General features: G+C 45.5%; 2 protein-coding genes across 4 annotated transcripts in view; one reads left to right on the top strand and one right to left on the bottom strand.

Moving 5' to 3' along the window:
* Positions 1-2,295, top strand: part of MRPL13 (mitochondrial ribosomal protein L13) — a 32,731-nt gene extending 30,436 nt beyond the window's left edge. The window contains exon 7 of the mRNA XM_028533946.2: positions 2,013-2,295. Within this exon, the coding sequence (XP_028389747.1) occupies positions 2,013-2,034 (22 nt within the window). The 3' untranslated portion in view covers positions 2,035-2,295. The remainder of the gene's footprint in view (positions 1-2,012) is intronic.
* A 14,442-nt stretch (positions 2,296-16,737) lies between these two features.
* Positions 16,738-26,108, bottom strand: part of COL14A1 (collagen type XIV alpha 1 chain) — a 194,939-nt gene continuing 185,568 nt past the window's right edge. For 2 of the 3 annotated variants that reach the window (XM_028534047.2, XM_036031380.1), the window contains exons 46-48: positions 20,896-20,973; positions 19,214-19,369; positions 16,738-17,573 (exon numbers count right to left, since the gene is read on the bottom strand). In XM_028534047.2, the coding sequence (XP_028389848.1) occupies positions 17,494-17,573; positions 19,214-19,369; positions 20,896-20,973 (314 nt within the window). In that variant the 3' untranslated portion in view covers positions 16,738-17,493. Of the gene's footprint in view, positions 18,404-19,213; positions 19,370-20,895; positions 20,974-26,108 lie in introns of all 3 variants that reach the window. The other variant, XM_036031381.1, reaches the window with a different exon arrangement.

The following is a 26,108-nucleotide window of genomic DNA, read 5'->3' as shown; positions in this document are numbered from 1 at the left end:
ATATGGTGTAGAGAGAATGACTCAGGAAGGTTAGCTGGGGCCGTGTCGTTGCAGGGTTAGGTATTGAATTCCCTTCAATGGAGCAGTGCCAGGCTCTCCAAGATTGTCGAGCTGGGCCCCTGGATGTGTGGAGGTGGATGGAAAAGAATCTCCTCAGCGACTCTCAGATGTCACCCCTTCTCCTAAACGCCAGACCCTGACTGCCAGCTGCGCACCCTGTCCAGATTTCATCAGCCTCCAAACCCAGATTCCTCTCTTCTGAATCCGTCCTGCCTGTGTTCCCTGTCCTGCAAAAGTAAACAGCACCGCCCCTCACAGAGTCCTTCCAGCTGAAAATGAGCAGTCATCCTTGCATCCTCACTTTCCAGGGGCCCCTTCCTCCATCCCCTCCCGGCCTTGGCCCTCTCCCTCCCAGCACACCACTCGGCTGCTTCATAAACACCGAACTGTCCCTCTCACTTGTCACTGCTGTGGCGGGGGCGGGGCCTCATCTGCATCCTCTTCTCTTTCTCCGAAACACCCTGAAACAAACTTGGGCTTCCTTAGGCCCCTCTCGCCTTCGGGTCTGCATTCCTTACAGATTATACCCTCACACACTTTTCCAGTTTGACTTGTCAATCCCCTTAAAAGGTGCTTTGCCATCTCGCTGTTACTCAGTAAATGAAGCTTTGTTGTGGAAACAACTAGACTGTGACTAAGTGCATTTAATTTATGGCGGTGGAGGTGCAGAGGCTCTTGTTCTGACGTTCGTGTACAGGGTTCCTTTCAGCGGCGGCGCCGGGGATCCTGTGAGCCTGCCAACGTGGGAATCCGTGGTTTCCTCGGCTGTGCCCGCCGCCGGCCGCTTTGCCTGCGCTCAGCCGGAAAGGGTGCGCGTCGGAGCCGCCTCCCGCTGTCGTATCACACTGCCGTGTCCCAGGCTTTGGGTGCAGTCTTCATGTTGACAGAGAGATTTCAGGAACAGTGACAGAATTCTGCCGTTTCTCTTCTTGTTCTACAGCGGCTGATAGTGGGGAGCGTACCTGGCTTGTTTCCCACATCAGCGCCTGGGTTTCTTGGCGGCGAATGATAAGCTGGAGTTGTATCGCAGCTCATTTGCTCGGCCACGAGGCCACTGGTCTCCATGGCTGGGCTGTCTGGTGTCCTGTGATGAGTGTTTCGTTTGAGAAAACACACTGTGAATGTCGGAAGGGGCTAGATAAGCTGTTCCAGGGCAAACGGAGTTCATCTCCTTTTTATCAGAACTCAAATTCTGGAATATTTTTACAGCTGTTCAAAGATATCTAGTTTACTCGTTACTAACTTCCTTCTGAAAACTCCAGAGGAGCTCAATGCCTTAAAAATACGCTACGTAAAAGACTACAGGACACTTTATCATTTTTTTGCATTTTATTATTTCCTTTTCTTCATTGTTATGATTAAACATTTCCTCGAAAATGTTCTTTGTTTCAGCTTAATGCTAGAAGCAGCTTTCAGATACAATTAATCCTATAAATACATAAATGAGGAAAAGACCAGTTGTATGTGTGTAATTAAATTATCAGTGTTGCTGTTTATTTATTTTGTATATGGGTCCTCATGTAAATTAAATTTAGCATATATTAATAAAAAGAGGGAAAATACTTATTCAGAATTTACCTTTATTAGGTAAATCCATGTCTTCATAGGGATTGTAAAGATCACAGTAAGCCTTTCTATGAAAAAGACTTTATTAGCAAATACTCTAAAATAGAACACAGAAATTGATTTCAAGTCTGTAAGTTACAGAGTCACTCGTGCACAGGTACAAGTGGCCTATGTGTGTACTCCCAAAGAACTCGGGGGTGGGCACGTAACCCTTCTACTGTGTAAGGATTTAACGTTAGTGCTTTGCACCAAAAATTTAGATACAGTGTTTGTGGATATTTCTTGATGAACAGTTACTGTCATGTTAAGTCAGAAAAACAGTCTTCATCGGGCAAGTGAAAGTAAAATAGGATTCATGAAAAGATGTGTTGCATTTTGTCTTTCAGGCCTGATGACTTACGGCTGTAGGAGAGTGAAGACTGCAGAAAATCGCAGTGAAGTGATTGAAACTTCCTCCTGCTAAGCCTCTCCTAGCCCAGGGGCCGCGTGGAACATTGTTGCATTGAACAGGAAACCCGTTAAGGGTGCTGAGAGTTTTTGGAAAGAGGTCAGGAAGGGATCTTCCTTCAACAGGAAGTTGCAGTAAATGTATTTTGTGGAATTGCTTTATCGTGTAATTGGATTTGAATGTTATCAGTGGCGATAAGAATAAAATTGCGTCCTTGGCTAGCTGTTGTTTTTCGTTCATGAAAGAACAAGCCCTGGGTAGCCCGGCGGTGACAGTTGCCAGCAACCCCCCGTCCACGCACATGCGCTCAGGTTCCCGATCTGCTCCCTGCCAACTGGGAACACAGCCCACCGGCACTTCCCTCTCAGTGACTGTCCCGTCTGACCTCCCATCCACCTAATGCAGCCCTCCAGCTCAGCAGGCTGAGGCTCGACCTAAGGTACTTACTTACAAACTGCTGTCCTCCTCTTCCCATCCCGCCACTCGGTCTCCAGGACACCAAGGTAACAAAGCAATACCTAGCGCCTAGCCACTCCCTAGAGCCCTCCTCGCCCCGCCCCACCCCACCCTGCCCGCCAGGGTGCTGTCCGCAGACCCCGCTCACCAAGCCTCTGCGCCTCTCTGCACCGGGCGCCCTCTCACGCTTCCCGCCGCCCCCCCCTTAAGCTCCTATGCACTTTTAACCCTGGGCACTCAGGTTGGGCCACTGGGATAAGCTAGCAAAGTCTCTCCTCTGGAAATCAGGTGCTGAACCTCTGTATTTGCCCATTTTTATAATTTTTTTTTCCTTTTATTTTGCCCTAGTCAGTCAAGGGATAGATTTCAGACTGCCTTTCCCATTCATTCAGCAGCCATCTTTTGAATGCCTGCCTGCTACCTGCCAGGCGCAGTGCTGGGCATTGGGAGAACAGAGATTGCCCATCCTCCCCAACCCATGCCCCAGCCAAGAGCGTACGGGCTGTTGCAGGGTGGAACGGAGCTCTGGATGGGCTGGTGAATATGTGCCCCCGAGTGTCAGGGGTGCCGCTGTAACGACGTGTGGCCTGTGATGTGTGTTACAGTAACCGGCATTAAGTATAAGTACTGCCAGCAACCATGTACTCGTGTGCCAGATGTAACTGCGTTACATAAAATAATTCATTTAATCCATACATCAACCCTGTAATGTGTATAATGTTGCCCTCCCCTTTTTAAAAAAAAAAGGCACAATGAGGCAGCAGTATGACTTGGGCAAGGTCACAGAACCGATGAGTGGTAAATTCAGGATTTGCATCCAGGCTGACTGCCTCAGAAGCTGATGGACTTAGCCACTGCTAGATGGGGAAAAGTGTGTATTTATGTTTACACATCACAAATTCTGTAATAAAGCAAGCATAACCTGGCACAGGTCCACAGCTGCCATTCACAATGAAGGGGTAGATTTAAACCACTGGACCAAAAAGTAGCTCCACCCCTAACGTCTGATGTGTTCATCTTCGATGTGAGCCAATTAATAAACCCCCAGCTCCTGAGGCAGCAGTTTTAATCAGGAGGAATTTGTTTTGTCTCCTGTATCCTAAGCACCTCGAACAATGTCTGGCACCCATTCCTTGGTTGAGAAATGCTCACAGAAGAAAGCCCTTGTTTATAACAGATGCAGGATTCGAAGGGGTGAGGTGGTTAAAAACGTGCCCTAGAGAGTATTGAGCCCAGTCATCCTAACATTAAATATCCAATCAGAGTATTGAGGCTAATCACCGTCAACCTCACTCACTGTGCAGGGGAGGGCCTGCCAGATCCTGGGAAGTCATGGAAACCTAAGTAGGGGCCATCTGTTGGTTGGCTGAATTGCTGCTCCTGGCTGTTAGGAACTAACTGCATTTCACATTCAGAGAGAACCAGAGCAGACAGCCTTGCACCAAATAAGTGGCCCATTTGCCGTTGCTTGAATGTTGAACAGCCTGACCTGCACCTGTCCTCAGAGACCACAACTCCAAGTAGCCCAGCAAAATCACAGCTCGGTGTATGGGACTCGGCAACCTGAGGGAGGAGGGCAGCCTGGACCAATGGGATCACAGCTCCTCTCAAAGTCAAATGAACACAAGAAACAGAAAAGAACTTGAAAAAGTAAAACCTTTTTCAGAAAAAGAAGGAAACCCTAAATGTTTCAGGAATCAGGAGGGAAGGAAAAGCAGGCTTATGTATATATTCTGTTGCTATGTGTGTCTGTAATGTGAAAATTAGTGCACATAAATAAGGAATTAAGTCACGAAAACCAGAATGGCATATGTTCATACGCAGTTTTCCCCCAGGTGCCTGTGCGCTGCACTATTGGGTAACACCAGGTAAATGCGAAAACCACGCAGCTGAGCGTAAATAATGACCTGTGGGAGAGTAACACGAAACACCTCTCTCCGTTTTACCCACGCGCATTGCCTGCTGTAGCTACACAGTAAAACCTGAGGAAATGCCCTGATTATAAGTGGCAAAGGAAAAGGAAGAGCCTCAAGTACTGTGAAGTTTTGAAATAAGAAAATGTGTTATTGCAACGTCCAGTCGGCCTAAAGCAATCCCATTGATAACAGGGGAGACAACACTAAACACAGAGAAACGGAGCTTCATCTCAGCTTCCCAATAACCACCTGCCTTCCGGGGAACCGAGAACCGGAGAGCACTCCTGTGCTTTGGGCTCGAGATAACTGCAGACTTCGTGCACCAGGGGAGCGGTTTGGTGTCATCTGATCTTATCTGGGGACCGACAGGCAGCTTCTTTATGAGAGGGGGCAGGCAACTAACAAAATGGAAGTTAGGATTCTGTTTGAAGCCAGTTGAGAGGAACGAAAAACAGGACAATACGCCACAGCCACCTACCCCATTTCACTCGAAAAACCATAAACACCTCTACCGAGCAAACTCCACATCTTGTCAAAATAACACCCTATATTTTATAGCATGTGTCTTTATTGTGAATTTACGGTGTTTACATTAAAATTGTGGTAGTTTTCTTGTGCCACTTACAAGACGGTTCAAAGTTTGAGCTTTCTGCCCCAGCTCCATTTCCCTATAAGGGGTGTCAAACTCACTTTCACCAGGGGCCACATCAGCCTCACAGTTGTCTTCAAAGGACTGAATGTCATTTTAGGACCGTATAAATGTAACTACTCTTTAACTAGGGGCAAGGGGCTCTACATTCGGCCCTTTGCATGCAACCGTGAGGCTGACGTGGCTCCCAATGAAAACGAGTTTGACACCTCTGCCATAAACCCATTATTGTGGGAGCACAGATTCTATCACACAGGGATTATTTCTTTAGGGGTGCATATGCCACGTTACAGGACAGGCACACTCACTGTCATTGCTGATTTGTCACATCCTCCAGCAGAAGAGACCACAAGAGATGCTGCACAAAGGTCTGGTGCCGTCTCCTCGTCATGGCTGTGTCATAGCAGGGACCACCTTGCTGCAAGTCCTCCAGAGTGGGCAGGGCACCGCAGCTGTCTCAGGCTGTTCTCACCTCCAGGTGTGGCAAATCTGCCCATTCAATCAGGACCCAGCAGGTGGGCCAAGGTAAAGCTGGGTTCTAAGGCAGGTCTTTAAACCCATCCTTTGCCTGGACTGCAATCATTCCCTTTCTTATCCCAATTTCTACCTTAAACTTAACAAGTGGATAGTAAGGTTGGTGAGACCGATAAATAACGTCCCTTGTGTTTAGACACAGCGGGCCATGTGGGGGCCCAGAGACCAGGGCTGGTGGTCATGAAGCAATGCTGCCATCTTTACAAAGACTGAAGGGCGAATTTTGTTTCACTTTGTAAGGTTTAACCGCAAGGAATGTTTAAAAAACTATGCAGGTGTGAAAAAATGAAATTGAAACAGACCCACAGATACAGAGAACAGACTGATGACTGAGAGAGGAAGGGGGTTGGGGGACTGGGTGAAAAAGGCAAAGGGATGAAGAAGCACAGACTGGTACTTACCAAATAGTCACGGGGATGCAAGGCACAGCATAGGGAGTATAGTCAATAATACAGTGATCGCTGTGCGTGTTACCAGGTGGGTACTGGGAATATCAGGGAAACACTTTGTCAAGTATATGACGGTCTAACTACCAAGCTATACACCTGAAACCAATACAAAATAACGCTGAAAGTAAACTGTAATTGAAAAAAGCAAAGTCTCCTAAAAAATGCATATCAATTGCAGTTTTTATCATATTCTTCACAGCTCCTTCTTTTTTTCTTGCGAATTCCCTGCAAGCCAGATCTCAAGCACTGTCTCTCTTCCCATGCCCCATCTTTTTTCTTTGCCGAAGTTGATTTGTTTTCCTACCTTCTCCTGGAAAAGAAGGTTCATACCACCCTTGGCCAAAAACAACATTAAATGTCCAGGTCTTTCCTGGCTGACAATTTCGCCGTGGAACAGGTAGCAAGTTCTGAGTGTGCGAAGCCCAAGGCCCCAGGGGGGATTCCGCTGCCAATCTCTACAATGCCCAGTTTGAATTGGACAGAGCCCGACTTCGGGTCTGATCTTTCCAAGACAGGCAGGCAGGCTCCATTTCAACTTAAATACAGGCTCTTACAGAGAAATAGTAATTCTCTCCTCCCCTCCTCTCCCCTGCCCCAAAATCTAAAAGTAAGAGCTGAGCGTTTTTGCAGCGTGGTCACTGCTCAGGGCCTCACCTGCACAGAAGGCAAACTGCGCTCTGCTACCAGGAGCACAGGCGGCCTCCGCACCCGAGGGCCAGCGTTTACTGGGCCAGCCTCCAGGCCGCGGCAGGATAGTTTCCACAGGTGGACCGCATCAGCAGGACCTCTGCAGGAGACACGCGTTTGTGTCCCTGCCATTTGGTCCACGAGACGCTCTTTGATTTCAAACAAATCTTTGCTTCAAGGCTTAAACTCCGAGCTCATGGCCCTCACTTTTTTTTAATTCCAAAGTGAATACCTATGAAAGGCCTGTAAAAAGGGGCTGCTGGAAGACCAGTCAGTTTCCAGCAGAACACCTGTGCTTTCTAGGTGGACGCGGGGCTCCCGCTTTTCCACTTGCATTAAGCCGTTTGGAGTCAACACTGAAATGACGATGCCATCTGGCATCATCTTCAGCAGTCACAAAACTAAAAAGAGTCTTGGAATTTAGAGAAAACTCTGGGTATAAAAGCATCTGTCTTTGACTCTTTGGCAGCTTCGCCAAGTTCGAGTAAAGTATTTTTATAACTTCTGAGAAAGAGTTATTTTATTATTACGCACTGTTACCAGCACGGCGTGTTTGCAGAGCCAGTAAATCATGGAGAAATGTGCATATGAATATTCTTCAGAAAACTTCATCTGGAAGTCTAAACCTGGGGAGCAGTGATTAACAGCCGACTCTCCACTGTATATTAACTAGGGATCAATCAGTCAACTAACATTCATGTTCCCGAAACTATTCTATGTGCTCGATGTACGACTGTGAATAAACGTTCCCCACCACCATGGTGTTCTGTTTCTGGCACAGAGTTCTGCAATCCCTTGGAATTTCCAAAAACGATGAGAGCTATAAATACGTCTTTTGTTATGGTAATGAGGTGACTTTGGGAAGACACCCAAAGATGGGGGCTGGTTTGGGAGTAGGGGGGCAACCATGTGATTAGAGAGAGAGTTGGAACTTTCAGTCCCACCCCTGAGCTCTGGAGAGGGGAGAGAGCGGGATGTTGGATCAGTCACCCACGGCTGATGATTTCACCAATCATGCATCTGTAAAGACGCCTCCATCAAACGCACAAGGATGGGGTAGGGAGAGAGGTCTGGGGTGGATGGAGTTCAGTCAACTCGGGCTGGGCTCGGCTGGGCTTGCCTCAGAGCTCCAGTGTGGGTCCAAGTCGGTTCCACCTGTCTGTGGCTCTCCTTGGGCCAGCAGCTACCTGAGGCCCGTGTTCTTGATAAAAGGCAGAGACAAGAGAGCAAGCCTAATGATGCAAGCGAACTTCAAACCTCTCCTTGTGTTGTGTGCACCAATATCCCATAGGCCAGTGTACATCAGCCAAGGCTTGGAAGCTTTTGCCACCACGGAGGTGATGAATGGGGGTGGAGGGGAGTGGATATTTTTGTGACTTTTCCATGACCTGGCTTAAACTCCACACATCTTAGAGGGGCCTATAGGACCTGCTCAGAGTTTTATAATCTCACTTCTTCATCCTCATTTCCATCCACTCTTGCTGTTGGACTTCACCTTCCAGTCCCTCTTAAACATGACTGATGCCCAAACGGCCATGCCTTCATGCCTCATGTCACAGAATAACTCTCTCCAGTTGTCCTCTGCCGACCCTCATCCCTGCCCGATCCTTCTCTGTCCCACGGGGCTTTCTTAGCTATTTCTCCTCCCCGTACATATTACATTATTGAGCACTCCCTGATTGTGTTATAATTGCTTCTCTCTCCATTGCCGAGTTGAGCTTGCTGAGAGCCAAAACTGTGTCTTTCTCTTTTGTGCATCCCCAGCACCTAGCACAGTGTCTGGCTCTTGGAAACCTCTAAAAGAGTGCCCGGCACATAGTAGGTCTATAGTCCGTAACAACTGTGGCATGAGTGACAGCTGCTGTCATTGCTCTGTACTACCAGTTGACACAACATATATTTCTGGGTTCTTAGTAAAAGTTTATTTCCTATTCATCTAACGACATAATTCAAATGTTCCTGATTAGTCACTGGCCTTCTGTAAACTCATTTTGATACCCAAACACCTTCCACCTCATGACCCTACCCTCCCATAAGACCCTGGAGTCTTCCGCCTTCAGGTGGTGAACGGGAAACACACAGGTGGACAGGACCCACATACTTCTTAATCCTCTTGACCTGGGATTCCCAGACGTATTTCATTGGTTGAGAACATGTCACACAGCCCACGCTGACAGAATCCGGGTAGTAAGCAACAAGTCTGTATTCAGGAAGCAGAGAGTATAGTTTTGGCTGAAGGGAGCCCGTTTCTAACACAGCAGCCAATTTGATACCAGAGCTAGGGAGATGAGAACCCCAGACTCGAACCAAGTCAGGAAAGAATGTGTGGACAACAGTGCCAAGGTCCCTGAGGAGTAACGAAGCAGGTGACTGCTTCCAGACACACCTGATGTTTCTGCAGTCAGTGCCTGCTTTGATAGGCATGAAAAACAATTTTTTTAAAGTAAATGTTAAGGTGTGGAAATGCAGTCCAAGCCACAGTCTTTCTGGTAACCACACCTGTCCTTGTCCGGCCGGCTGGAAATAGGTCAGCAGAAACACCAGCCCGCCCCCACTCTGCCACACTCCTGGGCGAGCGGGCTGCTGGGACACTTCAATTACTCCCGTCCTTGAGAGTTATTTTTGGCCATGCAGGCATAGGTCCAATTCCTTCAGAAACAGCCCCAGATATGGACGGCTGGAGATCTGAGGAGAAGAGAAACTTCCACAAAGCTGGGGAATGTCGCCCACCAACAGTTGCTGCTCCTGCACCATCAGCTTCTGAATTGTCTCCGGTTGTGTAGCTTTTCTGTTGCCCATTGTCGCTGCAGCGGCGCTCTGGGCTCTGGCCGGGTGGGATGAAATGTGCTCACACTGGAGAGGGCCATCAGATAGAGAACCTGTCGGCGACACTCCGAGAACAGCAGCAGGCGGCAGGTGACAAGGGAGATTTAGTGAGCAGGGCTTCCTGTGGCAGCCAGATCTGATCACTGAAATGTCTATAAAAGGAGCTCTCTGTGAAGGCCAACCCGTCAGCCCCCAAGCTCCCCAGTTAGCAGGCACGATGCAGGCAGGTACACGAGAAAGGACGAGCACAGAGAAAACACACGTATTTTCCAGTAACCCAATTCTCTTCACGCACCTGTTCAATAACAGAGCACGTTCAGACACGAATGTTGCCCAGAGCGGGCATTGGACTGGTTACCCCTTTTGTGACATGGTTTTTAGGACATGGCAGGGACAGAGTTTTATCCAGATTCACTGACTCTGGGCCGGATGCCTGGGGGCCAAAAAAATAAAAATGTCTCCAGTAATTGCATTTCTCTTGTCCGTCCCACTCAGTTGGTTTGGCTTTGTCACCATACAAAATTCAGTTTAGATCTAAGCACAAAGGTAGTTTTACTTCTCCGGATTTTGTTACAAAACATTTTTTAAAATTTAGGCGAATAAAACTGAACTGCGCGATGTGGGTAATGGATATTTTTCAATCAATAAGATAACATGTAATGAAACAAAGAAACAAGCAAGTAACAAAATATGGTTACTCATGCCAGCATGTGATTTTTATTTTGCTTAGCAAGATCCAGAGAAAAACCATTACTAACATTTCTGCATCTCTGCTCATAAATGTTGCCAAGTTGAGCAAGTCCTTCATTCCACAGCTCCTGGAGACGCAGTTAGCCCCCTGCCCCTGTTCTTGTTTCTTTTTCTAGTTGCCATTGCCTACCATCTTTCCAAACATCAGCGGCTCATTCCCCTTCGCTTCCCCACGTCATGAGTTACGGTGCTTTTAAAAAGGCTATAGATTATTTTATAAAGTAGGTTTCTACTCCAAAGTCTTTTGATTTTCCTGTAAAATATTGTTTCTGAGCACATTCTTGTTGTACAATATTTTTCAAACAATACTTAGAGATAAACAATTAAGTGAAATTAATACTTTAAAAAGTCAGTGTTCCCCACAGTCCCGCACCTGGGATGTAACCATGGTTACGCATCTGGAGTTTATTCATCCTGATTTTTCAATACAGAGAGATGAACAGAGTGATAAATAAATATTGGACTACTGCAATGTTCTGCAACTTTTTCTTTGTTAAACAATAGATGTGTCTTGTGTCAGATAAATTTTAATCAAATTATTCAGTCTGATGATAATGTGAAACTGCTGTGAGTATATTCATGTGGTCGATTTTTGTTAATGATGGAGTTGCCCTAAAAGATTTAAAATAGCCAGCACTTTGTGGTAAAGCAACTCTCTGGACCCGTCGAGCACAAAGGAACCCCTTACACCACTGTCTCCAATGCCGCAGCAAATCAGAATAAAGTTAGGATTTTTTTTAAACCAAATATTTTGGTTCATACCTTGGAAACCTTCATTCTTCATGTGAACAGCCCTTCTTGTTGGGGCCAGGCCCAAAGGGAGTGAGTCTTGCCCGGTTATTACAGCTCACTGAGTCATCCCAAATTATTCCACCCCGTTCCATCCTCCTTAAGCCCCTGTCTGCTGTTAATCCTGAGCTTACTTCGGAAAAGCAGGAAAACCTCAAAAAAAACACGCCGTTCTAAAACCATTCTCTCATCCCCCTCAAGTTTCTATCTCAGCGAAATTACTATTCACTCCATCTCCCAAATTTGAAAGCTCGATGCCGTCCTTACCTTCTGCCTGTCACCCCGCCCCCAACCCATCAACGGGCAGTCAATTCTGCCCACGGCACTTCCCCATCAGCTCCCAAAGCGGGCATCTCCTCTGCCTCCTCACTGCACTGCGGGGGCCCGGGCCCTCGTGCCCTGAACAGCTGTAGCAGGCAGCATGGGACACACAGAGAGGGGGCCTGAGCCGTGGGAGCAAACCGCTGGGAGTTGGAATCCCTTCTTTGCCTCCTCGTGTGTGTACCCTTGGACACATTACTTACCTTGCCTGTGTGATCACTTGTAAAGAGGGAATACTTACCTTCACCTGTAAAAATCAACTTAATAGCAAGTGTCCGGAACAGAAGCTAGCAGTACAAGACAGGTCTTCATTATAAATATCTTTTTTCCAGCCCTGGCTGGCGTAGCTCAGTGGATTGAGCGCGGGCTGCGAACTAAAGTGTCCCAGGTTCGATTCCCAGTCAGGGCACATGCCTGGGTTGCAGGCCACGGCCCCCAGCAACCACACATTGATGTTTCTCTCTCTCTCTCTTTCTCCCTCCCTTCCCTCTCTAAAAATAAATAAATAAAATCTTAAAAAATATCTTTTTTCCTTCCGTGGCCTTTCCCCACGTTAGTCTATCACGTGTAGTCTATCAAGGTTGTAGCCTCCAAATAATAAGCCCAATCAGGTGACTCATCTGCTTTAAGACACCCACTGATTTCCTAGTGCCTTCAGGCAGAAATCTGAACACATTAGCATAGGATAGCTCTCTCTCTCAGTCTGGTCCCAATGACTTTCCATGCTTCAACATGGAACAAGAAGTTAGGAAGTGCCTATGCCACTGGGTTCATCTTTTCTTCTCCAGCAGCACCGCAACACATGGCTGAACCCATGCGGATACTAATGATCGGTTTGTTAGATGGATGGAGGCACGCACAAGAGAGGTGGGCAAATACGTGAACATGCGAATGAATACATTCATAGCAAGACAAAATTTAAACACCTCTTGCTCGTATTCTGAAATACCTAATCAATCTGAATTTGCAAGCTTTTACTAAAGCTGATCATTTGTTTCTAGGCATTATTCTTTCTCCCAAATGCTCTGGCTTCAGCCTAGAGAAAAATCTTTCCGCTGTAGACAGTGTATGTGGTTTAACTAGGATGATAAATGAAACTGCGCTGAGATGAAGCGGTCATACAAACATTCAGGGAGCAGCGGTCAGGTGCTAAGCACACTGTGGGCCGTCTGAAAGCTCTTAAAGACCGAGCACGAGTAATACAGGAGCGCGGAAGTTAAGGAACTAAGTAGAAAAGGGGGCTGTGGTGTCATACTATCGCGGTTGTCGCGTGGTTGTGTTGGGAGTCAGGAAGAGGAGCCTCACTGAGCTCTGACGACTGAGTGTGAACATAAGTAGGTCATTGAAACTGGGGCGAGGCAGAAAAGTAGGGTTTTCTAAGGAGAAAAAAAAAGCACGACAAAGAGACAAGAGAGAGCATGCAACAAGGGTTTTGCAACTAGTTCTTTGTGGCTGTAGTTTGGAACACATTTGGCTGAGAGCTATATTTCAAAAGAACATAGTAAACTAGGTTGGAGAATTTGTAGAAACAAAAAAATGGAAGGAAAGTAGAAGGCGGGAAACCATCCAGGTGACCTCATTCCTGTCTGTGGCCTTCCTGCTACCTGGGTGTGCGTGACTATTTCACTTCCAACCCCAGCGCTAACTCTCCCAAGCTCCAGCTCACCTGTGTAACACCTCACACTCAATTATCTCCTAAATGGAACCCTTTAACCTCTCTGCCCCAAACCTGTCATTTCCAAGGGGTATATGTGTATCTCCGTCCACTGAGTTGTTGGCCTCCATTTTTAGTTAACTGGCCAGTCCTGGCAATCCCGTGAGCTTCCCCATCCTCCACCGTCTTTCATCAACCACGGCGATGTCTTCTCACCCACGATGATGCTTCCCAGCCCACTCGCACACTGTGCAACCAGAATCATCTCAAAGTAGTGGCTCTCAGACTACAGTCCACTGGTCATATGACATGCCTGGTTTAAAAAAGGAACATTCCCCACCCAAACAACTGAAACAGAATCTTTGGGGATTCCTCTCAGTCTGGGAGTCTGTGGTTTTTGTTTGTTTGTTTGATGCAAATCAACACATTTTATTTTTCATGTTTTTTTAATCATTTTTTATTGTTATTCTGTTAAGGTCGTCCCAATTTTTCCCCCTTTGCCCTCCTCCACCCATCCCTTCCCCTGCTTCCACCATCCATTCCCACGAAGCTGTCCATGTCTGTGGGTCACTCACACATGTTCTTTGTCTAGTCCCTTCCCCTTCTTTCCATCATAACCCCCCTTCCTCACCCCCTCTGCTCACTTTCCATCTGTCCCAGGTTCCCATGCCTCTATTCTGTTCATTAGTCTACAGGAAGTCCCATCTCCACCCCTTTTTGCCATTACCATTTAAGAATCATCCATACGTGAGCAGAGTAGCCTGGAGGGTAAGAGGGGCTGCTTTGAGCCAAATTGCCTAGGTTTGAACTCTAGCTGTGTGTCCTTGGCCAAGTAACTTTCCTGTCCTGTCTCCTCATGGGGACAATAGTGAACTAGCTCTTGCATTGCTGTGATCCATTGAGTTAAAGCAGAAGTGGTGCTTTTTAGTGCATCTCACCCATGTTTCTGGTTTCCTTCTCCTTCCGAGTACTTGGGAGGATCATACTTCTCCACCCCTGTGGAGCTGAATGCGCTCATGCGATTCACCCAGAACAGAGAAATGGTTCTCATGTCCTCTCTTCCCCTCCCGTGGCGATCACAGAAGTACACGTCCATGGGGAAGCACCCAAGGCCGCAGCAGTGTCGGACAAGGAGCCAAGACAGGCAGGACAGCTGTCCTTCTCCCTCGTGGGAGCAAGAAATAGAGGTATAGTGTGCAAAGCTCTTGAGACGTTAGCGTGTGTTGTTTCTACAACATGACGTAGCCCAGTCTAACAGGCACAACTCTGAAGCCCCTGGAGAAGGCCTGGCCGCTAGTAACTGCTCAATGGCAGCCTCGGAAGGGAAGTTCAACAACATGGCTCATTGCAAGAGCCATTTTTCCTTACTAACTTAAAGCACACACCGGATCATGACACTTTTCTGCTAAAACCTATCAATCGCTTCTCACGGAACCTAAAATCTAAATCTTGAACTCGGTGCACACGGCACTTCTGGCTCCGGTCTCCAACCTTACCTTGTTCACGCTTCCATTCACTCTCCTGCTGTACTGACCTTTGCTCTTTGAACATGACAAGCACTTTCCTGATAGAGGGCCTTTGTATTTGACAAGATCTGAGCTTGATTTTTCCTCCCAGACCTTGTCTCATCTTCACGTGTCAACTTCAACATCAGGCTCTTGGAGAACACTCCTCCATCTACCCAATGGCAGCAGATGCTCCTTTGTACCTCGTCATATCTTTCTCAACACTTTCCCTGTGTCTGTCATGCTATTCATCACAACCTGAATTCATGTTGCCTACTGTCTCATTTCCTGTCTTTCTCCAGCAACAGAGAGGGAGCTCCAAAAAGGACAAGCCACAGCTCGGTGTGCATGGACTTATCCTCAGAACTGAAGCACTTCCTGAGCCCTGATTGGTGTGGTTTGATTAGCTGGGCATTGTCCTGCAAAGGCAAAGGTTGTAGGTTCAATTCCCGGTCAGGGCACATGTCCGGGTTGGGAGTTTGGTCCTCATGTACAAGAGGCAACCAATAGATGTTTTTCTCTCACATCAATGTTTCTTTCCCTCTCTTTCTCTCTCCCTTCCCCTCTCTCTAAAAAATAAATAAAAGTGAAGATAAAAAATAAAATTATTGCAGGTTATGGAAGGATGAGGTGGGGCAGCAGAGGGTGAAAAGAAAGAGGTAGGGAGAGTTGTCCCAGAATTAAGTGGAAGCTCATCTGAATAAATAATACTACCTTAAAAGTAATTATTTCCCAAAGAAACTGAGTTTCTAACCAAAGTGATAAAAAGTTCTGAAGATCAATGTATTTTTTTTGTGAAATGATGCTTTATTTCACAAAAAGATATAAGTGTATTTATGCCAAAATAGGTAAGTCAGTAAAAATGCAATTCAAAATCAGATTTTATTACAAGGCAATATAGGGTAAACACAAAACTCCTGAACCTGAATTACACCTTTTATTTTGAACATGTCACCCACTAAAAATCTGATCCAGTGGGTCCAAGCGACGACACATTCCAAACTAATGAAACTTCCCTGTAGCTTAAATAAACAAAGTTAGATCACCAAGGAAAACAAAACCAAGCGTGTCTGCATGACTCAAGAATGATAAGAATGGCTTAAACTTGTAATGATTTATCCTGCACCATTTATAACAAACTTTGAGGCTTTTGAGGGACACCTTATTAGACTGAATTTCCAAGGACCAAGCACTAAAACATACAGAACATCTCCTCTCTACTCGATTGTTAAAAGACGAAGAAATCTAAGCTACAAAGGTGTGAGGTGACTGGTGACACACCCCACTCATTTAGGGAGGACTTCTCTCAGGTGACTGGGGTCAGACCATCTTGAGCAACCTCGGGCAAGCGTTCTCTGTACCACTCCTGCTTTCTCCACGTGGAATCCTGTTGTGTAACTAAAAGGGAATATCTGTTCCTTATCAGCTCACCGTTTTCTCTCATTTCTGCAATGGTGCCAAAAACCTCTTAGCCTGGACCCCCAAAAGCCCGCAAGCAGAACCTACTGCTTGACAGCTTCCACCGGGAAGGCCATAAACCAGATCTGTATGATGAAGGAAACCAAAGGAGGTTGGACGAGCTTCTTGATCTGGGAAGAATCCAGCTTCTCATTATAACTGACCCCGTCTCTGCTATTTAAAATTAGCTGTTACTAGAAAGACACTACGGGAAAGAAGAGCATACCTTAAGCATATGGTTCTCTTTCATTTCTATTTTCAACAGTAAATAATAGGACCCAAATCTGTCTCCAATTTAGCTTTTTTTCCTTTGTGAACAAAAGATAAATTATAGTTTCAGGGTTAGAGTCCATTAGATTCTACCTCACTCTCTGCCTTCTAGTGTTTTTCAGGCTTTTTTTTTTTTTTATACCAGATGATATATGGGCTCTTCAGTCAGCCATCGGTCAACATTTAGCATCAGTCTTGCACTTTTACTACCATTGCTTGTTTGGTGGGTTACAAATGAATGAACTTCAAGTCAACTGCGTCTTCTGTTAAGCTTCACACGACACTCAGAATGAATGAATAAATGAATGAATGGGTACCTGTCTAAAGGAAGGCAACTGTTATTCTTCTGGTTAAAACTCAGCTCAGTTTAAGGTGACGAAGGTAAAAAGAGTCCACACGTGTTGTTTTACATTTTTATTTGCTTACAAAAGAGAATGCAAATGGGTTTGCAAAAACTTATCTGCACGTACAAAGTGAGCCATGGAGATAAGGAGGGCAAGCCTTGGAAATACTTTAAGTTGTTCATCAAAATGGGGTCTGTTTGTGCTAGAACTGGTGGAAAGTCATTCTTGTACACGTCAAAAACCACTGCAACATTAAATCTATTTTTCAATATCACCAAATTCAGAAAGGATTTCTTATAGCACATGTTCTTGGACAGCAGAGAAACGAGTTACCTCAGAGGCGGACACGTCAATTAAGCAAGAGGCAGTTTCTCCAATAATATCTCCCTTTCTTTCCAGCAAGGCTAGGGGTAAATGGCATATTGAATCTCTTTAAATTCTTATTCTGCTAGGGCACTTGCATGCAATCTCATCTGCCTTGTTGCATTTTAGGACTCGAGATAATCTAACACGGAAAAGACTCCACGTTCAATTTTGTTTTGCCAATTTTTCTCTGAGCACTCTTCTTTGGAAAACAAACAAACAAACAAACAAATAATCTGGCACATCATTAAAACAACAAAGAAAATCAACCCTATGGTGTCCTAGGTAAAGGGGATTTTTTTAAAAATATACTTTTTTGGTCCATAATAACAGTATCCAAGGAGGACATGCCCCTAAAAGGTAGTATACAAACCACATAACGACATTCTGCTTGAATAAGGTCCCTGAAGTGTTCCCGCAGCCGGTCTTCCAGTTCCTCACCGGGCGATCAGATCCCAGAGCCCCACAGTTCCATCGCTTCCAGCTCGTCTTGGACGGGAGTGAATTCCGGCTGGTCAGGATGGGGCGCTAGAGAGGAAGAGTGGGGGTGGGGACTCGATAGGACCCAGAAACCATGAACTGACATTCTCCCCTCATGCGGGTCCGCAGAGACGTAGGTTTGATCGTTACAGTACAGAGGTATCCTGCTTGGGTAGAAAGCGGCAGCGACCTTTACCCACCACACGGCTTGTTCCTTTCCCCGGAAGTTTCGGACGGTTAGTCAAAGAAGAAAGGGACAGATACGTTACAGACATGGTTAGAAAAGTAGAGTAACAGCCAAACGATTAAATAGTATGTGTTTTATTTACAAAAGGAACCCTGAAAACTCAGCACAATTATGAAAAATAAAATTTAAAAACCCATCTCATGTTAGGAGTCCACCACCAGGGGGCAGTAGGGAGGTTAGGTGCTAGGAGGAAGAATGGAGTAGGGTGGTCAGGGAGGAAGATGCCCATTCATCTTGTGTGGGGACAGGATAGAGGAGAAGGCACATACAAGTAACTTAATTTTGCAGCCTTCACACAGGGGAGTTTGGGAGAAATTCTTGGTACACAATCATATACCTATATCCAAGCCGACAATGGAGCAGTCAGTTTCTATTATAATCGACAGGGCATTTGGTTGAGTTCCCGTATTAACACTGTGTGTGCGCCGGGAGCATGGAAGGCCAGAGACGTGACAGTGGGCAGAAGGGAAGCAGGTGAGGCAGGGAAGCAGAGTGCCCGTTGTTAGGGGCGGGGGGCGGGGCGGTGGTGGTCAACAGGACAATTCTGTATCCATAGCCAATTTCCCAGGCCAATGTCATCAGAGTGGAGGAGTTCCCCTTCAGTGCTGGTAATCATTGTAAGGGATCAGATCTTAATAAAGGACAGGGAGAGTTGAGAGAACAGGGAGGGAAGAGATGAACAGAGAAAAACACATCAGCAAAACTCTGACCAGTTCCTCTGGCACATCAGGTTACATTCCTCCTAAAGCAGAAAATTTAAATTATTGACTGATTAGTTCATTGCCTCAAAGCAGTCTCTGAATCTTTCTCTTGATGCTTCCAAGAAGGACTACGTCAGAAAGTGTCTCATCGCCCAACCCGCGAGCACGCAGCCTGCAGATGTTTTTAAGCGGCATCATCTTTTCAGAATCTCATATCAGGAATGAGTAATGGGACAAGGACCACATGGCCACTTCTGTTCCTTCTCACAACGATCTTTGGTCATCGATGCATGTGGTGAGCAGGATGTCATCCCAAAGAATCTAGGGGACTCTCAATTATGAGGAACTTCTAAGTGAGAGGCTTCCTCCAAAGCAAGAGGAATGTTTGGCGAGATGTCGTGGCCACACCACAGCAGTAACATAGACGGAGTGGCCCCAAAGAATGTTCAAAATGTGCCCCAGTGACCAATACGAGGTCAGAGGGCAAGTCTGTGTGCGTTGCCATTTAGAAGCAAAGAAGACTTAGATGGGCTGTCATTTTGAACTTCTTCTGGTCTTTAAAGAGGTATCCTTTAGAGTAATTTGCACTTTATAGAAGATATCTTTGGGTAACGTAAGGTAGTGAGAAGTTCAAGATCTGCTTCCCTGCCATATTTGGTCTACTTTTCTAAGTGTTCCTTCACTACCATGGTACAATTATGGTAAAACATTGCTCAAAGCCCACAGAGGTCAGCACTTACCTCCCACCCCATAGGCAGAACACGAAGAGGGGTCGCAGTATCCAGGCTGGCCGGAAGGACCTTGGGGTCCAGGCACCCCCAGGTGACCTGGGGGACCTCGTGGTCCAGGGGAGCCAGGGGGTCCTGGGCTTCCTTGCCGACTCTCCCCAGCAGGTCCTAAAAAGCACCCACAATGAAAGCAGTTGGTCTTTTACCACCACAGGGTGAGTTTTGAGACCACCAAGACGCAAACTCACTCTTACAAGAAGCAACCTCTCCCTCTACTCATTGAGTTCCTCCCACACTGGGTTCCCTGGACAGGGAATCATACTCCCCCCAAGAGGGCAATGCTTTTAATCAGCTCAGGAAACTAGAAAACAAACTCTATTCTTTTCTATCACCTCTTGGATATTGAAGGAGAAGGAATACAGCATTGTCAGCCTTATTCTCTCTATGGAGCTTCTGTTTCCCAGTGAGAAGCCAACGTGTGGATGCGTGCACACACACACAGCTCAGACTGAACCTCATCATCTGCACTGGTTCAATATATTTCAATATATTGAAATAAATTAGTTTGTGTCTGAAAGAAATTATCTTGCACAAGAAAATGAAAAAGTCTAGAATTGGACCCAATATACTCATCCAAAATGCCTTTGGCTAGCTTCTATCAGTGGAGAACTTACCATGAAAATGGGGATTACAATTTGTGTCAATTTAAAAAGATTTGTTAGGTTTTGTTTGTTGGTTTTTAGGCCTGGATTCCAAAAGTATTTAAGAGACATTTTTCAACACAAAATAAAATTCTTTAACTGGAACCAAAATGTAAATCATGAACATATTTAAACAGGTGCATTCAGTTTCATTTCATCAGTATTCCCCAGCACCCATTCAGTCATACGGTCTCAACAACAGAAGTATTGACACTCAGAATGAATTTTTTTGCATTAGGAATATCTCCTAGAAAAACTGGTTCCTAAAATAACTGTTAGGTTGGAAAGAAAAGTCTATAAAACATTTGATTCAATGGGGCTAAGACCAGAGAATTGCACATATCCTATGGAATTGCAAACTTATGTTTCTAATAATGAGATGATCTTCTAAAGACCATTGTAAAAGCGCCCAGTAAGGTACACAGAATGCAAGCTCTACACAAAACTCATTCAGCGAGACCACCATGGTGGCAGAAACTATCCGTGCCCATCAGATATCTGCATGGTCCTCTAGACTTTGAGTCTCCCCTGCAGGTCAGCTGGAACTACGTGACTAACCCTGGTTAGTGAAATACGACAAGTGACTCCTGTCAGTCTACATTTAGGAATTTGAGAGCTGATATGCCCCCTTTATCTTGCTCCTGGGGGGCCTTTTGTTCCAAATGGGGGAGGAATCATCTTATATCAAACTTTGTATCATGTGTATGATAGAAACTTTTGTGGTGTCGATCCACTAAACATTTGTTATTACAGCCTAGCCTAGCCTAGCCTAACTCATGCAACTAATAAGATCCCAGAATATGCTGTAACTTTGGGAGCTTGTATGAGGGGGATCGCTACTAACAAATTGGCCTCCTAACAAAATGAATGAGAGATACATCCTTGTATTCGATACACGGATGTAATATGGCCATATTCCTCTCCTGTAATACCCAGTGAATATAGAGATTGAGGATTTTCATTTGCAAATTTCTGTTAGGTAGAAATATTTACCTGCTGGCCCAGGGGGTCCTCTTGGCCCTTGGCTTCCAATGCCTGGATTTCCTTTTTCTCCCTTGATACCAGTTAGACCTGTTTATTAGAAGAAGGAGGAGGAAGGAGGAGGAGAGGGAGAGGGAGAAGGAGAAGAAGAAAAAAGAAAAAGTTCTCTTTAAAATGAAACCTGGCAGTCCATCTTTCTAGGTTTTAAAAAGCCCTCTCTAAGGAAGACAGTGATGTGGGTTGCTCTGGGAAACGGTTGCCATGGGATTTGTAAATTACATCCTGACACAGGTGACTTTTGCACAGCCACGGACAGGAGGCTGGTTCTGTATCTGAGCATGCAGCCTGTATTTGCAATACTGCAAGGTTATCTTCCTCCTTCATACTGAGTGGTTCAGCCCTCCACGAGCTGGCCTCAGTCTTTGCACACGCCAGGCCATTCAATGTATGCAGTCGGCACTCCACAAATAACACAATAGAAGTCACAAGTGGACATGTCTAACATTTTCCTTTTGGCCCACCCTGTAATGTATCTGCAAAAGGCATGAATTATAATTAGGCAGCAAAGTTCTGAAGAGCGTGAGTTTCCATTAAAAACTTGGAAGCTTCGGGAAAGCCTGTGTTTGATTTGGCTGAGTCAGCCCCATAAAAATCTAAACCTATTCCTGTGTCTTTTCCACAAAACAGACTTCTGATTCCAAATAATTTATGGTGCTATTAACAAACTATACATTTTCACAAAAAAACAAAGGAGCATAAATTCTGACACCTCATTGCCGAAGCAGGTTCCATCACGAGACCGCCGGGCAGGTGGCCGAATGCTGTGTTCAGACCCCGCCAGGCCGAGAGTGCGTTGCATCAGCCTGGGGTCTGGGTTACCCTGACTCACACCTCAGAAGACCTCTGGTGTCTGGTTTGCATGTGCAACAACGCTTTGAAATAGCACAAGGTGGAACTGCATCTCGATGCAATTCCACTTAACAGAGAAACTGTGTGATTTGGCAAAGCCTAGAAGGGAACATGAATACATGAAGATAACCAATCTGATAGGGGGCAGACGTGCAAGTGATTGAGAATGTTTAAGATCACAAATAACTTTTTTTCCTCATTCAATGTAGCACATATTCACTGCAGACAAATGAGAAGACGCAACATGCAAGAACCCCAGCCCTTGAAAAAAATCACTTTCTATATCTTGGTTTATAACTTCCAGAAGGAAAGGTGTTCATGTAGTATTTGCGCTGGAATTAGTTGACAAAAAAAAAAAGACTCGTGAGCCACTAGTAGTTCTTTCTACATGATATGCATAACCATAATCAGTGCACATAATTATCCCTTGATTAGAAGCTTTGATGACTGCTGTGTTCCTTGTGACCACCTCCTGGGGTCAAGGTATCCTGGCATCTTTTAAAAAGCCCTTCTTCCTGCCCTGGCTGGTGTGGCTCAGTGGACTGAGTGCTGGTCTGCAAACTAAAGGGTCACCGGTTCGATTCCCAGTTAGGGCACATGCCTAGGTTGTGGGCCAGGTCCCCAGTGGGGGGTGTTCGAGAGGCAACCACATATTGGTGTTTCTCTCCCTCTCTTTCTCCCCTCTCCTCTCTCTAAAAATAAATAAATAAAAAGCCCTTCTTCCTTATTAGTGGCCCTCAGGGCTACTCCACCCACTGCTATGCTTCCCCAGCACCCACGCCTATTGCCCGTGGCCTTGGTGTTTTCTGAGCTCAAAAAAGACCAGCACAGCAGAAGGAGGGCAGGGCACTGGCCTCAGAGCCTCTGATCTCCTGTTTCTGGCCTCATCCTTCTCTTAGGAACTGATAAGGAGGAATGTGATTTCTCAAAAGTGAAATACCATTGAATCTACATTCAAAAAGCACACAGCTTAGACTGACCAACATTTAATGCTCGATTGCTAGTCAAGTTGTTCAGGCAGAAAACCACCTTGAGTACATCGCCTGGGTATTCCCAATGAGCTAAACTAGTAGCTAACTGGTTACTATTAGAGTGAGTACTTTGTAGCTGCTAGGTGCTCCCTCACTTGCAAACGAGTATGCCCTAACGCGCATCTGGGAATTTAGCAGAAACTGTTAGAATCGGAGTCACTTTCCCCACAGGGAACACAATCAAATATACCAATGACTAATGCCAGGCTGCTCATGACTAACCGTGAGCTGACTCAGAGGCCTCCCGTGACCTTACGGTCGGTCCTCAAGGATCAATGTTAACGACACTGCTTCTCCACAAGGCCACTGGGCCAGATAGGACCTTCAGGGAAGTGTTCTCAGGAAGAAGCCTCTGATAAGAGTTTCCTGACTTATCCTCTGCTCATTTATAAAGAAAGCAAAAGGTGGAGCAGATTGGGGAGTAGAAAGCCTAGTTGTTTTAATTTTCTAAGTTATGTAGATAAAAACAAGTGGAATTTGATACTATTGATAATGTAAGAGGAAAATCCTAACAAAAATATTCCAGCCCCTCAAAATACCCTAAAAATAAATTCTAAGAATACAATTACATATCATCAAAGAATTTTAGATTTTATTATCCTTGAAGTTATGATCCAACTAGAGGTAGGCTAATATATAAATATTTGTCCCTGGGTTCACTTATGGTTCTGAGATGGAAGGAATACCATATCCATGGAAATGAACTTGGTTATAAATCTACTTTTAGAATGAAAAAAAAAACCACATTAAAAATCAATATGTAAGTACCTAAGATAGGGATTGACATTGAAGGCTTAGCTTACAGACTTCAGATCTCTAAATAAAAAGATCTGGATATATTTTGATAAGCCTTGTAGGCCTTGATTAAAAGAAGAGAAATCGACTGTCCTAAAACATCAGCCTGAGATTGTCTGTGAGATGACAGAAGGCAATGGGGTCTGGACATAGCCACTCTTCACAGACAAAATGAGATGTCACCCATAAAGACTTCCCTCACACACCTCTTTGTGAGGACCCAAAATGGGGCCGCTTGGGGCTGAGATGGGGCCACTGGGGCTACGTGCCAGCACCCTTTCCAAGGCTTTGGGACTCCGAGTGTATGGGATATTCCCTCCTGACACACCCTTCCCACCTGGGCTGTCTCCATCAATACTCCTCATTCTTCAAGACCCAATCAAAGCTTCTCCACAACCATAACAGGCAGAAGAAGTGTAAGGGATTCAAGAGGGAAAGGATTGTCTATCTTATTCAAGGCTATATCCCCGTCACTGCTATGGAGACTTCCACATACTACATAACCAATATATAGGGAGGGAATGAACAAACAAATAAACAAGTGAATGAGCTCTTTGCTTGTGTATTATCAGTACTTCTTTTGGCACTTAACCCATTGCATTGCTTGTTCTTATGTTCATCCGGTCTGGAACTTTGAGCCTGCTGACTGCAGGGATCACCCCCTCTTTAATGTCACATCCAAGCAGAGTCTCACACATAGTGAGCAGATGTCTATTAAACACTGGAAGACTAGCTGAACAACTGAATGTCCATATCAACATGCAGCTGACTGTGACATGCAAGCATGACCTTGAAGGATCAACAAGCAAAACTCCTTAGGCTGGAGCTTCGCCTTTACTTTCACATGTCTGGCTTATGAGACAATGCTTTTTCTGACGAGTTCCCTGTGTGGCAATGTGAACTACTAGTGCCCCTCAGAGATGAGTATCATTGACTTCAATAACTTGCACAATGACTTGCAGTAACTTGCACTTGCTATTTTAAAAAAATAAACATAACTGATATAAATGAAAATCTAATTGACCAAAATATGACTTAGCTAATAGTCTTAGTTTTCTATAGAGTTACCAATATTATTTAGGACAATCAGAGAAAAGTCTTTTCTATTATCCATCTTTTTTTTTGGTCTTTTCTTAATGAGAACTTTTAAGATCTATTGTTTAGATCTTACTCTCATCAAAATCTTAATATCTTACTCTCTTATTTCTTTTTTAAAAACTTTTAAAATAGATTTTACTTTTTTAAGAACACGTTCAGGGTCACAGAACTAGGAAGTGGGAAGTACTGAGAGTTCCCACCTGCCTCCCGCCCGAGTGCTTGGACAGCCTCCCCCAGTATCAACACCCCCACCGGAGTGGGAAGTGTGCCATATATGTCCTCCTTGAGAGTCTCATTGGAAATGACTTCAAGGCTGCCTGATTCTCCCTTGCCACTAACCTAACACTGACCCTCTCGTATTTTCTTTCACTGGCCTACTGGGTCAGAGAACTGTTCTTCATTGTATGCCCAGTTTCAGGCACATACTAGGCACTCGGGAAATATCTGTCAAACAAGTGGATGAGTGAATGAAGCACAAAGTCTGATTGTAGACCTTGACAGACCAAAGATGTGGCTCGTTGGTATATCAGCTATGCTTCCACATGACCTCATTAGGTTTTGGATGGCAGATGCCTTATGTATGAGCTCATTTAGTCTTTGCAATAAAACAAGAGGGCAGTCACTACCCTCAGCCCTAAAAGCGGGCTGTAATACAGAGAAGTTAAGTCACTCGTTTTTAGCTAGGAAGTAACAGAGCCAAGTTCTCCCCCCAGGCAGGTGGGTGCTGAAGCCTGTGCCGGTGACCACGGCGCTCCCTGCCTCCCTCCACCCCAAGCTGGGCCTCCAGGTTGTGTTTCTAGTCTTGTTTGCTGTAGCTGTGGCTTCCTGACCTGCCTGCCGAAACAGTCTGCGTATTTTCTCTGGCCCGAAATCAACCCTGCGGTTGCCACATTCCCTAACCTTACTTCCCTGGGTTTACACATTTGACCTCTGCTCTGAGCAAGCCTTGGGGTTAATTTCAAGAGGATTTACCCTGCTCACACCGACTACACGTTCAGGGTCTGGCCCTTGGTTATTGGGCTCCCATTTTTTTTACCTCTGAGTAAGGAGAGTCTGCTAATTCCTTTGCTCCCTGATCACACCAAGCGCTCCAGGCTGGACTCTCACACTACTACGTGGAGACAGTCACTCCCTCATGACCCCAGACGTTCTGGGCAACTCCCAGGGTCTATGCTCAGACAGATATGCAAGGCCTGGTTAATGCTTTCATTGTAATTCTACCGGAAACTCACAGACACTGTGAGACAAGGCTTCAACTGTGTTACTATATTGTCTATTGTCTGGGAGATGCTGGCGATGTATTGCAAGCCAACTATGCTTTTTAGTCAACGTATGTTTGAATGCCTACTAGGTGCAAGGTCCTGGATGGGTACCTAGCTACAAGACGGCAGG

The sequence above is a fragment of the Phyllostomus discolor genome, chromosome 7 (assembly GCF_004126475.2).
Source record: "Phyllostomus discolor isolate MPI-MPIP mPhyDis1 chromosome 7, mPhyDis1.pri.v3, whole genome shotgun sequence".
Taxonomy (NCBI): domain Eukaryota; kingdom Metazoa; phylum Chordata; class Mammalia; order Chiroptera; family Phyllostomidae; genus Phyllostomus; species Phyllostomus discolor.
The sequence above is the reverse complement of the archived record's forward strand: the minus strand, read 5'-3'. Positions and strand labels throughout refer to the sequence as shown.